Source organism: Delphinapterus leucas, chromosome X (assembly GCF_059928025.1).
Source record: "Delphinapterus leucas isolate spDelLeu-1000000601 "Yukka" chromosome X, BTC_Dleu_Yukka2, whole genome shotgun sequence".
NCBI classification, from domain to species: Eukaryota; Metazoa; Chordata; class Mammalia; order Artiodactyla; family Monodontidae; genus Delphinapterus; species Delphinapterus leucas.
In genome coordinates, this window is record NC_143150.1 from 117,362,919 (window position 1) to 117,376,740 (window position 13,822).

At 40.2% G+C, this 13,822-nt stretch overlaps 1 protein-coding gene across 2 annotated transcripts in view; it reads right to left on the minus strand.

The window, feature by feature from the left end:
• Window positions 1-13,822, minus strand: part of PPEF1 (protein phosphatase with EF-hand domain 1) — an 80,366-nt gene that overhangs the window by 30,930 nt on the left and 35,614 nt on the right. The window contains exons 5-8 of one of the 2 annotated variants that reach the window (XM_089904739.1): window positions 13,466-13,632; window positions 10,875-10,911; window positions 9,752-9,901; window positions 5,237-5,302 (exon numbers count right to left, since the gene is read on the minus strand). In XM_089904739.1, coding sequence (XP_089760865.1) covers window positions 5,237-5,302; window positions 9,752-9,901; window positions 10,875-10,911; window positions 13,466-13,632 — 420 coding nt within the window. Of the gene's footprint in view, window positions 1-5,155; window positions 5,303-9,751; window positions 9,902-10,874; window positions 10,912-13,465; window positions 13,633-13,822 lie in introns of both variants that reach the window. The other variant, XM_089904740.1, reaches the window with a different exon arrangement.

A 13,822-nucleotide genomic window follows, 5' to 3' on the forward strand; every position in this document is an offset into this window, starting at 1 on the left:
TAGATGGCTTTAGATACCTACTCCTTGCCTACCCATCGCCTCATTGGATGAGGGGAGACTAGAGTAGTTCATTACTTTTTTGAGATCTCCCATCACACTTTTTTTTTTTTTTTTTTTTTTTTTTGCGGTACGCAGGCCTCTCACTGTTGTGGCCTCTCCCGTTGCGGAGCACAGGCTCCGGACGCGCAGGCTCAGTGGCCATGGCTCACAGGCCCAGCCGCTCCACGGCATGTGGGATCTTCCCGGACCGGGGCACGAACCCGTGTGCCCTGCATCGGCAGGTGGACTCTCAACTACTGCGCCAACAGGGAAGCCGTCTCCTATCACTCTTAAATCATCTTTCCCTTCAGAAAAAGAGCATGGGCATTAAAGTCAGACCTGGGATCAAATCCTGCTCTATCATTCAGTGACTAGCCAAGTGACTACAAAAAAGCCATTTCACTCTTGGGAGCCTTCTCAATGAAGCTGACTACCCTATTTAAAATTGCACCTCTGTCCCCTACCTCCAGTTCTCTGTTTCCCCTAACCTTGTTCTAGTTTTAATTTTTTCCATAGAACTTCTCACTTAACATAGTTACTTGGTATTGTTATATAATTATATATGTAATATTATATAAATAACTTCATATATACATATTATTTAGCTCCTCCCCCTAAAACATAAACTCCATGAGGGAATATATCTTAGGTCACTTACTTTCTCAAAAGCTTAGAACAGTGCCTGACACATAGTAGATACTCAATAAATTTTACTTGTTAAGTGGATTAAGAGAAGGGAGTCACTCAGGACATAAATAATTAAAATTATTTTTTAAACCTTTCTGGTCTCTTTGTTGTTTCAAGTCTGTCCTGAAAGAAGAGGTCACGCTTGTCTCTATACGACGACTCAGCTATGAATACATACATCCCCCACATCTCAGGGAAGATAAGATAAAATTTAAATTACAGCACTCTGCCAAGAATCATGCACTTCCATGAGTATGGAACAAATAGCCTACGATCTTTACTGCAACACAGCTCACAGATATTAAGAAATAAAGTAATTGTGAAATCTGTTTTTATCTGGAAATTTCAACTCTAGCTAACTAAAGTGTGCATGTCCATGACATACCAGGAAATGAGGAAAGAAAATTAAAGGTACAACTGAAATTATTAAAATATTGGGAATGAGATTCTGGTCAATTTTACCCTGTGTCAGCTCCAGTCATGTACACTGAGTCTGTAAGATGCCTCATCTACATTGTTAGGGTGAGGGGAGGTTCTATTACAGAATAATGACCACCAGTTTCCTCCCTCCCACTTCTTAAGGCTCCATCTCTCTACAATTCTAATTCATCCAAGCTTCCAGACTCCCTGATTTTCTTCTTGTGCAACTCCAATCTTTTTGGCATCATCCTTTTTATTCACTATAACCTTTGGTCTTTGGAATTTGGATATCAAAATTTAAGGAGGCATCTTTTCCTACTTGCTATAGGATGCCTCTTATACTTCTTTGATTTCTAAATACTTTGAATGCACAAGCCAGTGATGAATTCTATTTCTCTCTTATTACCTCTTCCTCTCTCTCTCTATCCTCCCGCTGCTCTTTCTCCTCATTGATTAGAGATTATTTTATATCAGAAATCACATTTTAGGGACTTCCCTGGCAGTCCAGTGGTTAAGACTCCACGCTCAGGGTGTAGCTCGGGGTGTAGACTTAAGCAAACTAGTCCAGGGAAGCCACTAAACAAATAAATGAGCAAGAAAGCAAATAATAACAAGCCCTAGAGGAGCATGGAAATAATTAGAGTTACTATATTACCTAAAATATCCAGTTTTCAACAAAAAATTATAAGACATGCAAACACACACACACAGGGGAAAATAAGCAGACAATTGAAATTGCCTTTGAGGGGATTAGAAGTTGACTTAGCAGACAAGGATTTCAAACCAATTATTATAAATATTATATTAAAACACAGCTATATATATATAACACTTCACTGAATAAGAACAGAATACATTTTCTTCTCAAGAGCACATGGAGCATTTTCCAAGATAGACCATATGCAAGAGCACTAAAAAAAAAGCCTCAATAAGTTTTAAAAGGATTTAAATCATGCTAAGTATGGTCTCCAACCACAAGTGAATTCAAGCAGAAATAATTAAGAGAAGGAAATATGGGAAATGCACAAATATACAGAAATTAAACAACATATTCCTAAAAAACATATAGGTTAAAGAAGAAATCACCAGAGAAATTAGAAAATACTTTGAGATGATTGAAAACTAAAGCACAATACAGCAAAACTTACAAGATGGAGCTAAAGCAGTACTTAAGGGAAACGTACAGCTTCATTAGCAAAGGAAAAAGAGTTCAAATCAATGACACTACCTCTCACCTTAGGAAACTAGAAAAAGAAGAGCAAAATAAATCTAAATCAGAAGGAAGGAAATAATAAAGATTAGAGCAGAAATAAGTGAAGGAGAGAATAAAAAACAATAGAGAAAAGTCAATAAAACCCAAAGTTGATTCTTTGAAAAGACCAATAAAATTGACAAACCTTAGCGAGACCGACCAAGACAAAAAGAGACTCAAATTACTAAAATCAGAAATGAAAGAGGAGACATCACTACCAACCTTGCAGATATTAAAAAAAAAAATTTTAATATATATATATATTTCACATATATGTATATATTACAAACAACTTTAGGCCAACAAATTAGATAAATTAGATGAAATGGACAAATTTCAAGGAAGATACAAGCTATCAAGGATACCAAGATACAAACTACTCAAGAAGAAGTAGAAAATCTGAATAGAACTATAGCAAGAAAGAAGACTGAATTAGTAATTTTTAAACTGCCTACAAAGAAAAAAGCCTTGAAAAGTATCAAAGTGAAGCCAGCAACATACAAAATGGATTATACACCATGACCAAGTCGGATTTATCCCAGAAATGTAAGGTTGGTTTAACATCTGAAATCAACCAATGTAATACACCACATTAGTAGAATAAAGGACAAACAATACATGATCATCCTAATAGATACCGAAAAGCACTGACAAAGTCCAACACTCTTTCATAGTAAAAACACTCAAGAAAGTAGGCACAGAAGAGAAATTCCTCAATCTGATGAAGGGTAGGTAATATACGGACAAACAGCTAATATACTTAATGGCAAAGACTGAATGCTTCCCTCTAATATTAGGAATTAGACAATGATGTCTACTCTCACCACTTCTACTTTTCAACACTGTACTAGAGGTTCTAGACAGGGCAATGAAGCAAGAAAAAGAAATAAAAGGGGCTTCCTTGGTGGCGCAGTGGTTGAGAGTCCGCCTGCCGATGCAGGGGACATGGGTTTGTGACCCGGTCTGGGAAGATCCCACATGCCGCGGAGCGGCTGGGCCCGTGAGCCATGGCCGCTGAGCCTGTGCGTCCGGAGCCTGTGCTCCACAACGGGAGAGGCCACAACAGTGAGAGGCCCGCGTACAGAAAAAAAAAAAAAGAAGAAATCAAAGGCTGCTTGATTGGAAAGGAAGAAGCAAAACTATCTTTATTCACAGATAACATGCTCTTGTTTATACAAAGTCCCAAGGAATCCACTAAAAACCATTAGAATGAACAAACAAGTTTATCAAGGTTCACAACATGAGATCAGTATACAAAAGTCAATGTATACCAGAAATGAACAATCCAAAATGCAATTAAGAAAACAATTCTATTTACAATAGCATCAAAAATATTTGGGAATAAACTAGGAATAACTTTAACAAGTGCCTCACTGTACGTGATTACAAAACACTGCTGAAATTAAAGATCTAAACAAATGGAAAGACATCCCACCTTCATGAAATTAAAGATATAATATTGTTAAGATTGCAATAGTAACTAAATTGATCCACGGATTCAAGGCAAACCCTACCAAAATCCCAGCTCTTTTTGGGTAGAAATTGGCAAGCTGATTCTAAAGTTCATATGGAAATTCAAGGGACCCAGAATAATCAAAATAATCTTGAAAAAGAAGAATAAAGGTGGAGAACTCACACTTCCCAGTTTCAAAACTTTCTACAAAGTTATAGTAATCAAAACTGTGTAGTAATGATAAAAAGATAGACATATAGATCATGGAATAGAATTAAGAGTCTAGAAATAAACCTTCATATTTACAGTCAATTGATTTTTCGTAAGGGTGTCAAGAAAATTCAAGGAGAGGAAGTCTTTTTAACAAATGGTGCTGCGATAATTGGATATCCACATGCAATAAAATCAATTTGGACACCTACCTCACACCATACACAAAAATTAACTCAAAATGGATTAGACACCTAGACGTAAGAACTAAAACTATAAAACTCTCAGAGGAAAACACAGAAATAAATCTTTATGATTTGGGGTTAGGCGATGGCTTCTTAGATACAACACCAAAAGCACAAAGCAAAAGCACTTCTTTTACTGTGACTGAGTAAAAGGAGCCAGAGACAAAAGATCACATACTGTATGAATCCATTTCTATAATATGTCCAGAATAGAGAAACCTATTAAGACCAAAAGGAGATTAGTGGTGGGACTTCCCTGGTGGCGCAGTGGATAGGACTCCGTGCGCCCAGTGCAGGGGGCCCGGGTTTGGTCCCTGGTCAGGGGACTAGATCCCACATGCATGTTGCAACTAAGAGTCCACATGCCACAACTAAAAAGACTGTCGGCTGCAACTAAGGGGCCCATGTGCCACAACTAAGGAGCCCACCTGACGCAACTAAGACCTGGCACAACCAAATAAATAAATAATTTTTTTTTTTTAAAAAAAGGAGATTAGTGGTGGTCTAAGTGTGCAGGGATGGTGGTCGGGGGTGGGGAGAGAATGGGAAGTGACTGGTAATAGGTATGTCAAGTACCTTTTTCAGGTATGAAAATGTTCTAAAATTAGATTGTGGGGATAGTTGTACAATATCGTGAATATACCAAACCCAATGAATTATATACTTTAAATACCATTTAAATATGGTATTTGAATGATATTTCAATTAAGCTATTAAAAATATAGTAATGAATTTAGAGAGAAGGATATGATCTGCTTAGAAAGGTAAGTCACTTTTTGTATATTATTAGAACAACATCATCTATGCTGCATCTTCACTGCCACTTTAGTGAACAGTTTGATTACTTACCTGTTCCCATTCGTGCTTTGTTAATTGTTCAGAAAGGGATCCATTTGTTCTGATTCCCCGAGCTGTAATGGTTGTACCTACTTTATTTCCCTTCTCAGTAGCATGGTCTCCATCTATTGGAATTGGTGGCATCAGCACAGATTTCAACTACAAAACAAATTTATGCTTTAGCCAAACCCTATGCTCAGGGTGCTGCATGTAGAAGCTTCAGCACTAGTTGCTATTCTGTCTATATTGTTGTGCCTTGACCCAATGGAAAACACATGGTCCCCTTTTCCATCTCACCTACCTCCTTCATCTTATTGATCAACTGATCTCTAAAAGTGGGGCTGTTAAGTTCTGTTTGTACATTTTTCAAAAAGAGATACTGTCCTAAGGGAAAGTTTCCCATTAGAGTTTCTAAAAGACCCCAGAGGCACAGATATCAGTAGAGATATGTTCTGTGGCGTCCTGACAGGAAAAAGAAGATGCTAAGGGAAAACTAGTCTCCCTCTGAGCCTTTATCTATACATGGGGCTAAGAGAGAGAGAGAACTAACAGGCCTAGAGTTCAGAAACACCTCAAGAGGATGGTTGCTTTTCCTTTTGCTGTGTTTTCCAGGAGAAATGAGAGAAAGTACATCTGTGCCTAGGAAAGTGCACAAAGGGGACATAAGTTGAAAACTTCGGAAGCCCTTCAACTTAAATGCACTGGGTTCTCAGTCTGACCTGCAAGCAATTGATTACATTCTCTAATCCTAGTAACAAAGGCAATGTATTTCTTTGGAAATAAAATATCTCTCTGATAGTACATCAATTACTATAATCCCTTCTACATTCCCTTACATAACTTGAGACTGTAATTTTATACTTGTTTCTTTGCAGTACCATACCTTTATACAAAACAATTTGAAATAATACTTCTGTTACATTGGTGACCTAAGTTCAGTGATGGACAATTCTCTGTGGTAGGCACTTAAGCTTCTTCTATAAACTAGGGTGTATATAAAATCTTACCTTTGTTTTTCAAAAATAAAATTGAACCTTATTCTGAGGTCCTGTCTCATTGAGATGGTTGGAGTTCAATTTCAGCTATTATTAGTGAGCTCACAGCCTACCCTCCCTGTCTCCCCACCAGCAGATGTCGCCAGGTCTTAGGCAGAGCAGAATATTCTGGGAGGACACTCTGGACGTGGTGCCACACAACTCACTTCTGATAAGGTCATCAGGCAGGGCAAAACCACATGGTCTCTTAAGTACATGTGGCTCCACCATTTTCAAGGCCACTTGGGATCAGGATACTTTGTCCAGCCCCTGCTAAGGTACCACATCATCATTTTCTCCTGGGGGTCCTACTAGCCATCCCTTCTCACAACCCCTGCCAAGGAGTTTGAAAAATACTAAACCAGAGTCTTAGTGTTATAGAGTCTTCCTTCTCTGTCCCTCTGCATTCACCCTCCTCCCCAACCTGCCTACCTTACAAAATACCTTTAATGAACCTAGAATGGAGGTTGTCATCAGGTTCCCCCAACCCTACCCCTCTCCTATTAACAATTATACCATAACAGCAGGTATCAACCAGGAAGCATGGTCACCCCTACACTTGGAGGGTCCAAACAGATGGGCAAGTGGGGGTTATAAAACTGAACTTGAAAACCTGTTTTTGTATCTCATCTGGTAGAGTTCCAAAGGCTTGAACCTACTACTTTCATTACAGTTCAATTACGTTTCACACAACAAGCACGTGCTACCAGTTCAACTTCACTCTAGGCAGGGTAGACAAAAAATACACAAGTCAAATTTCTACCTTTAAAGGCAGTCTTTTCAGTAGGTGGAACAATGATCCCCAAAGGGGGTGAAATTTGAGGTATCCTGGTAAAATTCCTGGCCCCAAAATTTCTCCCCAGGGTCTGTCTTGGTGACTGAAATTCAAACCTTAGTTTTAAGTATCAGGAAAAGGAGGAGAGAGTTGCAGAAGAGAGTTACGTTCAAAGCTTACTCTATGCCATTTTCTTCATCTAGGTAATTATATTTAATCAACAATTCAATACAGTAGGTATTTTTAGCTTCAATGTATACATGTGGAAACTGAGGCTTAGAAATCGTTGGCAGCTTGCCCAGTCACCCAGCCAGGAAGTGGCAGAAGCAGGATGTAATGGATGTAATGCTAGCTACATCTGTCTGATATCAGAGCTCCATGGTGTTTGCTAGGTTAAGGTGGCTCTCAATTTAGGGTCTCCACAGAGACAGTAATGGGCATTCCAGACACATGCTCTTAATATCTCAAATAGCTCTAGAGAGGCCAGGCTTCTCAGGCTAACCTCAGGAAAGGAAAAGTTTTCAATCTGATCATTTGGTACTGGATGCCATGGCTGATTAGCGCTGTTGTCACAGGGCAAGTGGTGGTGGACTGTTGCATTCCTGCCATGTGCTTGCCAATATTTGACTGAAAGAAACATCATGTTCCCTTGCTCCTGGCTAGAATCATATCCACTCATTATGTTAACAGTGACTACCCCATGTTGATTGAAACGTCTTATTGGCTTGACTGTTTGCTGATATTATAAGAAAGGTGCTTTAAACTAGGTACCTTAAAATTTACTGCAACTGGGATACTTTTGAGAGTAAAGGGATGTGCTATTAATAACTACACCAAGACAACAGGTGTAAACCAGGAAGTATGGTCATCACTGGGTGAGGCTGGGGACTGGGGTATGTAAAATCACCACAGAATCAGGAAAGGGGTTGTAAAAAGATTTTTTTCCAGTTTTATCTTACACTTGCCCTACTTTGGTCTTAAACCTCTTAGGAGATATTCAACAAACATTAATACTTAACTACATCTTGGTGCTGGGGTTGTATCAGTGAACTAGAGAAGCAGGGGAGGATGGTAAACAAACAGTACTACAACTGCTTATTTAATTTTGGTAACTTTTATGAAGGATATGTACAAGGGGCTTGAAAGCACACAGAAGGGGACCTGATCTAGTGTGGAGGTCATGGATGACTTTCCAGAGGAGGGGTGTATATTTAAGCTGAAATTAAAAGGATGAGAAGGAGTTAGCAACAATATTACCATTCATATGTGTATAAAGGCATAAGGGCTCTAAAAACTCAAGGTGGGACTTCCCTGGTGGTCCAGTGGTTAAGAATCTGTTTTGCAATGCAGGCGATGCCAGTTCGATCTCTGGTCGGGGAACTAAGATCTCATGTGCCGCGGGGCAACTAAGCTCACACGCCACAACTACAGAGCCCACATGCCGCAACTACAAAGCCCACGCACTCCGGAGCCCGCGTGCCACAGCTAAGACCCGACGCGGCCAAAAATAAATAAATAAATATTAAAAAAAAAAAACTCAAGGTGAACAGGAATCACATTTCTGTCCATATCAAATTAAATTCTAGCTCTAGACCCCACTTGCTTAGATTGGTTGGAAGTCGATTATCAGTCCTGAGGAGTAAGGGTTTAGGTTTCTCACTAGGACCGTACAAGATCACCTGGCTCCAGAGCTGCCACTGGTCCTCATGCCCACCTGGCACCCCGTCTACCCCCTAGTCTGGGAGTGTTGGCTGGGCTCTGGTACAGGCGGAAGACGATTGCAGTCACTCTGCAAGGCCCAGCCAAAGATGCTGTTCACTACGGCTGGGAGCTTCACAGGCCCCCCACACCCACTACCCTCAGAGTGTCAATACATATTCCTGCTCTGCTTCTGCTGTATTGAATATGATTGCTTAAGTTGAAATATTAAAATATTCCCCCCCAGATTACCCTGAGCCATTTGGAATATATAAGGGAAATCACACCAATTCAGAAATAAATTGCTGTATGATTCCATTTCTATGAGGCACCTAGAGCAGTCAAATTCATAGAGACAGAAGACAGAATGCCAAGGGCTGGGGAAGGTAGAATGGGGAGTCTGTTTAATGGGTAGAGTTTCAGTCTGGGAAGATGAAAAGTTTTAGAAATGGATGGTGGTATCAGTAGTGATGGTTGCAGAACAATGTGAAAGTACTTAATGTCACTGAACTATACACTTAAAAATGGTTAAAGTGGTAAATTTTATGTTTTGTATATTTTACCACAACTTTAATTAATTAAGTAGAAATTTTAACTTTTCAAAAATCAGGATTTTTCACTTTTAGAAACTATACGAAATGCCGATATTTCCTCATTTTTCCACTTTCACCATGAATTTTTTTTCTTTTTTTTTTGCGGTACGCGGGCCTCTCACTGTTGTGGCCTCTCCCATTGCGGAGCACAGGCTCCAGACGCGCAGGCTCAGTGGCCATGGCTCACGGACCCAGCCTCTCCGCGGCATGTGGGATCTTCCTGGACCGGGGCACGAACCGGTGTCCCCTGCATCGGCAGGCGGACTCTCAACCACTGCGCCACCAGGGAAGCCCTCACCAGGAATTTTTAACAATGCATTTTCCATATATAGAAGTTATCCATTTAGTTCCTTATCATGCAATCATAGATTTTCTTAAAATTTGTACTAATCTTTTCAGAGTTACAGCAACCACTAAAACATGAATCAATACAAAATAATAAATGAAGGGAGGTACGTATCCCTTTATAAATCTCTGAGACAACATTCATGCAAACACTGCTTCTTACTTTGTTTCTTTCTATATGGTGAAGTAAATTCAAGTCTGTGGACTCTGATATCCCTCCGTGTATGACCAGGATTTCATTGTCAATGATTGTACCAATTGGGAGCCAGGTATAGATGTCTTCCAAGACTTGTAAGATTTTTTTCCCATGTAGCTGTGAGTAAGAGCTTGAGTAAGTTTGTTTTTCTGATAGTTCAAGTTTATTGAATAGTCCCAACATATGGACAAAACCCCACAGTTTTCATGCCACCCAAAGAAGGTCAGGATGGAATCACTAACCAACAAGCATGCATTAATCATGTCTTTTTAGTCTGTATTTTTGATACTTTGACATTTTGGTGCCTTGCTGACCCTTGAGAAGGGACTGCCCCTCCCAGGGCTAGTTAATTCCTAGAGATAGTAAAGGACTTGCCTTTTGTATGTAAATGAGGCTACCTTTCATATGCAAACCAAACTATCCAGAGCCTATCCTCCCAACTAGTCCTTTATGGAATTCTCACACCCAGGGTCACTCACTATTCTCAGCTCCAGTCACCCCAGGGCCAGATACCAGACAACCTTGGACAAGCCCTAAGCCCCAGAGCCTGCTAAAACTATTCAAACTAGCCAATCCTAAACCTGTTTACAATGCCTCACCCATTTCTTCCCAAGGAAACCACAATAAAGGCTTTTGTCCATGTCAAGGAAACCACAATAAAGGCTCTTGTACATGTTTGCCTGCATTCCCTCCGCCTCTGACTGACCCCCGGAGTGCTTCCCCATGTGGCCGCCGGGTGTGGTGTGCCATGCCTCCAGTTTCTAAGGAACTGTGAGTAAAAACCTTTTCCTTCATGACAGTCATTTCCATGTCTGCATGTTTTACCATACCTGAGTAGAACAAATCCCAGGTACCTTTAAAACAATGGAATATGTTTGTATCTATGCTAGAACTTACACAGAAGTCACAATGAAAAAGCTTGTGTCTAGAAAGAAAAACATGTCTTCACTATGGCCAGGGCTTCCTTTTGTGCTTTTATATTATTGGCATGAATTCTGACTAGTTCTCCCCTCACCCTCTTGAAGCTTTTTTTTTTTTTTAACTTCTATGTATAAACAGCAAAGAAAATGCAAAAAAAAAAGAGCCTTACCTTATATTTATGCAAAACTTCGTTTGTGAAGCCATACCTGAAAAAAAAACAATGGGATTTCAACTCTTTCATTGAATGTTGAGAACTCCTATTTACAATGAGTCAAGTCATGCAAAAAAGGGAGCCCTTGCCATCTCGCTACCACAAGTATCAAGAACTCAAGAAACTAGACTTTATTTGGAACGATTACTTATCCAAGACTTTGCTAGGCACGATGGGAAAGAACAAAAGCAGCAGATGACATTGTCCCTATCCTCAAGAAGCTTAGGGAAAAGAAGATAAATTTTCATGAAACAATTACAGGACAACTTAAGAAATACATGGTATGCACAGGTGTGTAAGTACTGTAAGTATTCAGAGATGTGTGCTGTGGCCACTGGGGGACAGTGTGTGGGAGAATGCTTTTCATTTAGATAGAATTTCTCAGACATCCCATACCTTATAGTAAATGAATGATCAGGGGGCAAAAAGACTGAATAAAGACAAAGAAAAGCCTAGAAGATAACAAGTTGGCTCTTTATACTCTCTGATAAAGTTCATGTAATGGTATTGAGGGTTTTAATAGAAAGTGTCAGGAATTTTAATGCCTGAATAGCAGTCACTAAGGGAGAATTAATGATGAAAAATTTTTTTCAATTACTTTCCTTGCCTTAGGATAATAATATATACCTTTAACACCTTTAACACAGTGAAGTCAGAGCACAGCATACTCACTCCAGGTTTCCATGCAAATCGTATCATGTGAAGCTTCTACAGGGTAACGTTATGTTTTCCAAGATGAACTCAGCCCTGCCTACTCAACAGCACCTCGAATCAGCTTACCCCAAACTGAACTCATCCTTCTCCCTCACCCCAACTTTCTCCACTTATCATGTTCCTAATAAAAGTGATCTTGCAAATTCAAGCTAGGAACCTGGAGGTCATCCCTAATTCTCTCTCCTTTCAAGTCCCCAATATCACGTTACCAAGCCTTAACTCATTGCCTAAACTTCCTCCTGAATGTATCTACTGCTTTGGGTCTCCATCTTTACCACCCAAGTCTAAGTGAGACTCCATCATCTATCTCTTCAACTACTTCCTAATTGGCCTCCCCATATCAATTCTTGTCCCCCTCCAAACTAATCTTCCTGCTACGTTTTAAAACACAAATTGTATAATACTCTTCAATGATTTTCTCTTGTCCTCAGGAGAAAGCCCAAATTTCTTTGCAATCATTTCTTACGTCTCCAGCCCCATCAGGTAGCATCCTGTCCTTCAGTCTTTGTTCCTCCCATCCTGAACTTCTTTCAAGTCTAAAAAGTCCTTTCTCAAGTTCTGCATAAGTTGTCTCCTCACTGTGGAACAGTTTCTCATCCCCCCGGCCACGGTCCTCTCTTGATCGCCTAATTCATCCTCCAGGTCTCAGGCTAATGCCATACTTCTATGGGAGAGCCTTCCAATCACCCCTCAGACAGATTGGATCCCCCACTTTACAAACTCATCACACTTGAAAAACCTGCTCAACTCGTGTCTTCCCTGCTAGATGTAAACTCCAGTAGGGCAGGGGCCATGTCTCTTTCACTAACCATTGTAGGCACTAGATAAATACAACTGACTAGCTAAATAAATGGAAGGATAAATGGCATGCCCAAATAAACAGATTTAGCTATATTATATATAATGGGTCTCTGAAAGTAGCCTTGAGATTTTGGGATTTTTTTTTCTTCATAATCTGATCATTTGCTTCCATACTTGAGGATTAGAATTGAAGCTGTATTCAGGCCAAGCGCCAAAACTGCCCCAAAGACAAAACGAATCAGCTGCTAGCTTTGATCTAGGCACGCAAAAGCCCAGGACCGAAGCATGGAACATGCCATGCCTCCTACTTCCCTAGAGCAAACTGGATTCTGCTTTTCATAAAACAAGAAACAAGAAAAACAAAAGGAGAAGGAGAGGAAGAAAAAGAGGCAGGGAAAGGGGAAGGGGAAGAGGAGGAGGAGGAGGAAAGAAGAGAAAGGAGAACATTTGTCACTTACTGTGCCTTTCAGCAAAAATTGGTAAACCATTTAACCAATCTTTATTCCCCAAAACTCCAGTGAGTCAGATAGTTGAAACGCTATGTTACAGCTGTTCTCAAATATGTTTATGAACAACTACGCCAAAAGCAATCACCGTGTCATAAAAAATATACACATCAGTGAAAAACACAGTACTAGTTTCTGAGACAACATGTGATGCAAGCCAAAAGAGTAGCGAGAGAATGAGTCCATCTAAACCTGCTCATACAACCTACCACACCTCCAAACCTGGCCTAACACGTCTACTCGGCACACAATTTGGCTTGTGAAGGCTGGGCACGGGAAGAAGAAAACATAATAGAAGGGCGAAGGAAGAACGGGAAGAAAAGATAGGAAGGGAACTTTAGAGCAATTTATACTCACTCACACAGCAGAAGACTGGGGGAGGTAAATCGCTGTAAGAATTGAGCTCTTCCTTGAGATTCTCCTCATCCCTACTTCTCTCCACTCACCTCTCACTCTCCGCTAGGAGCTAAACATGGCAGCATTTTCCAGAACAGGAAACAAAAGAGGAAATCCACAGGCCTAGGTTACCTCATATTCATCATAAAATCTTCATGGTTGCCTCTGTTCAGGTGCAGGTCATTGGGGTAGACCAGAAAACTCACAAACAGGATCATTAGGATCTCCATGGAATTTTTTCCTCGATCCACAAAATCACCATTAAAAACATATGGGTTGCTCACTGAGGGGAGACCATTCTGTGGAAGGAAGAAGGAGAAAAACAAGCAGTTAAAAGAATGTGCTTTTAAAAGTAACGCTTTGTACTTAATGTCCATGTGGATATGGAGAAAAGAGGCTGAGTCAGTTCTGGGAAAAATCTGCTCACTCACTCAAGCCAGTTTCACTTTCCAGGGCAGGCATCTCCTGCAAGGGACCTTGGAAGTGAAG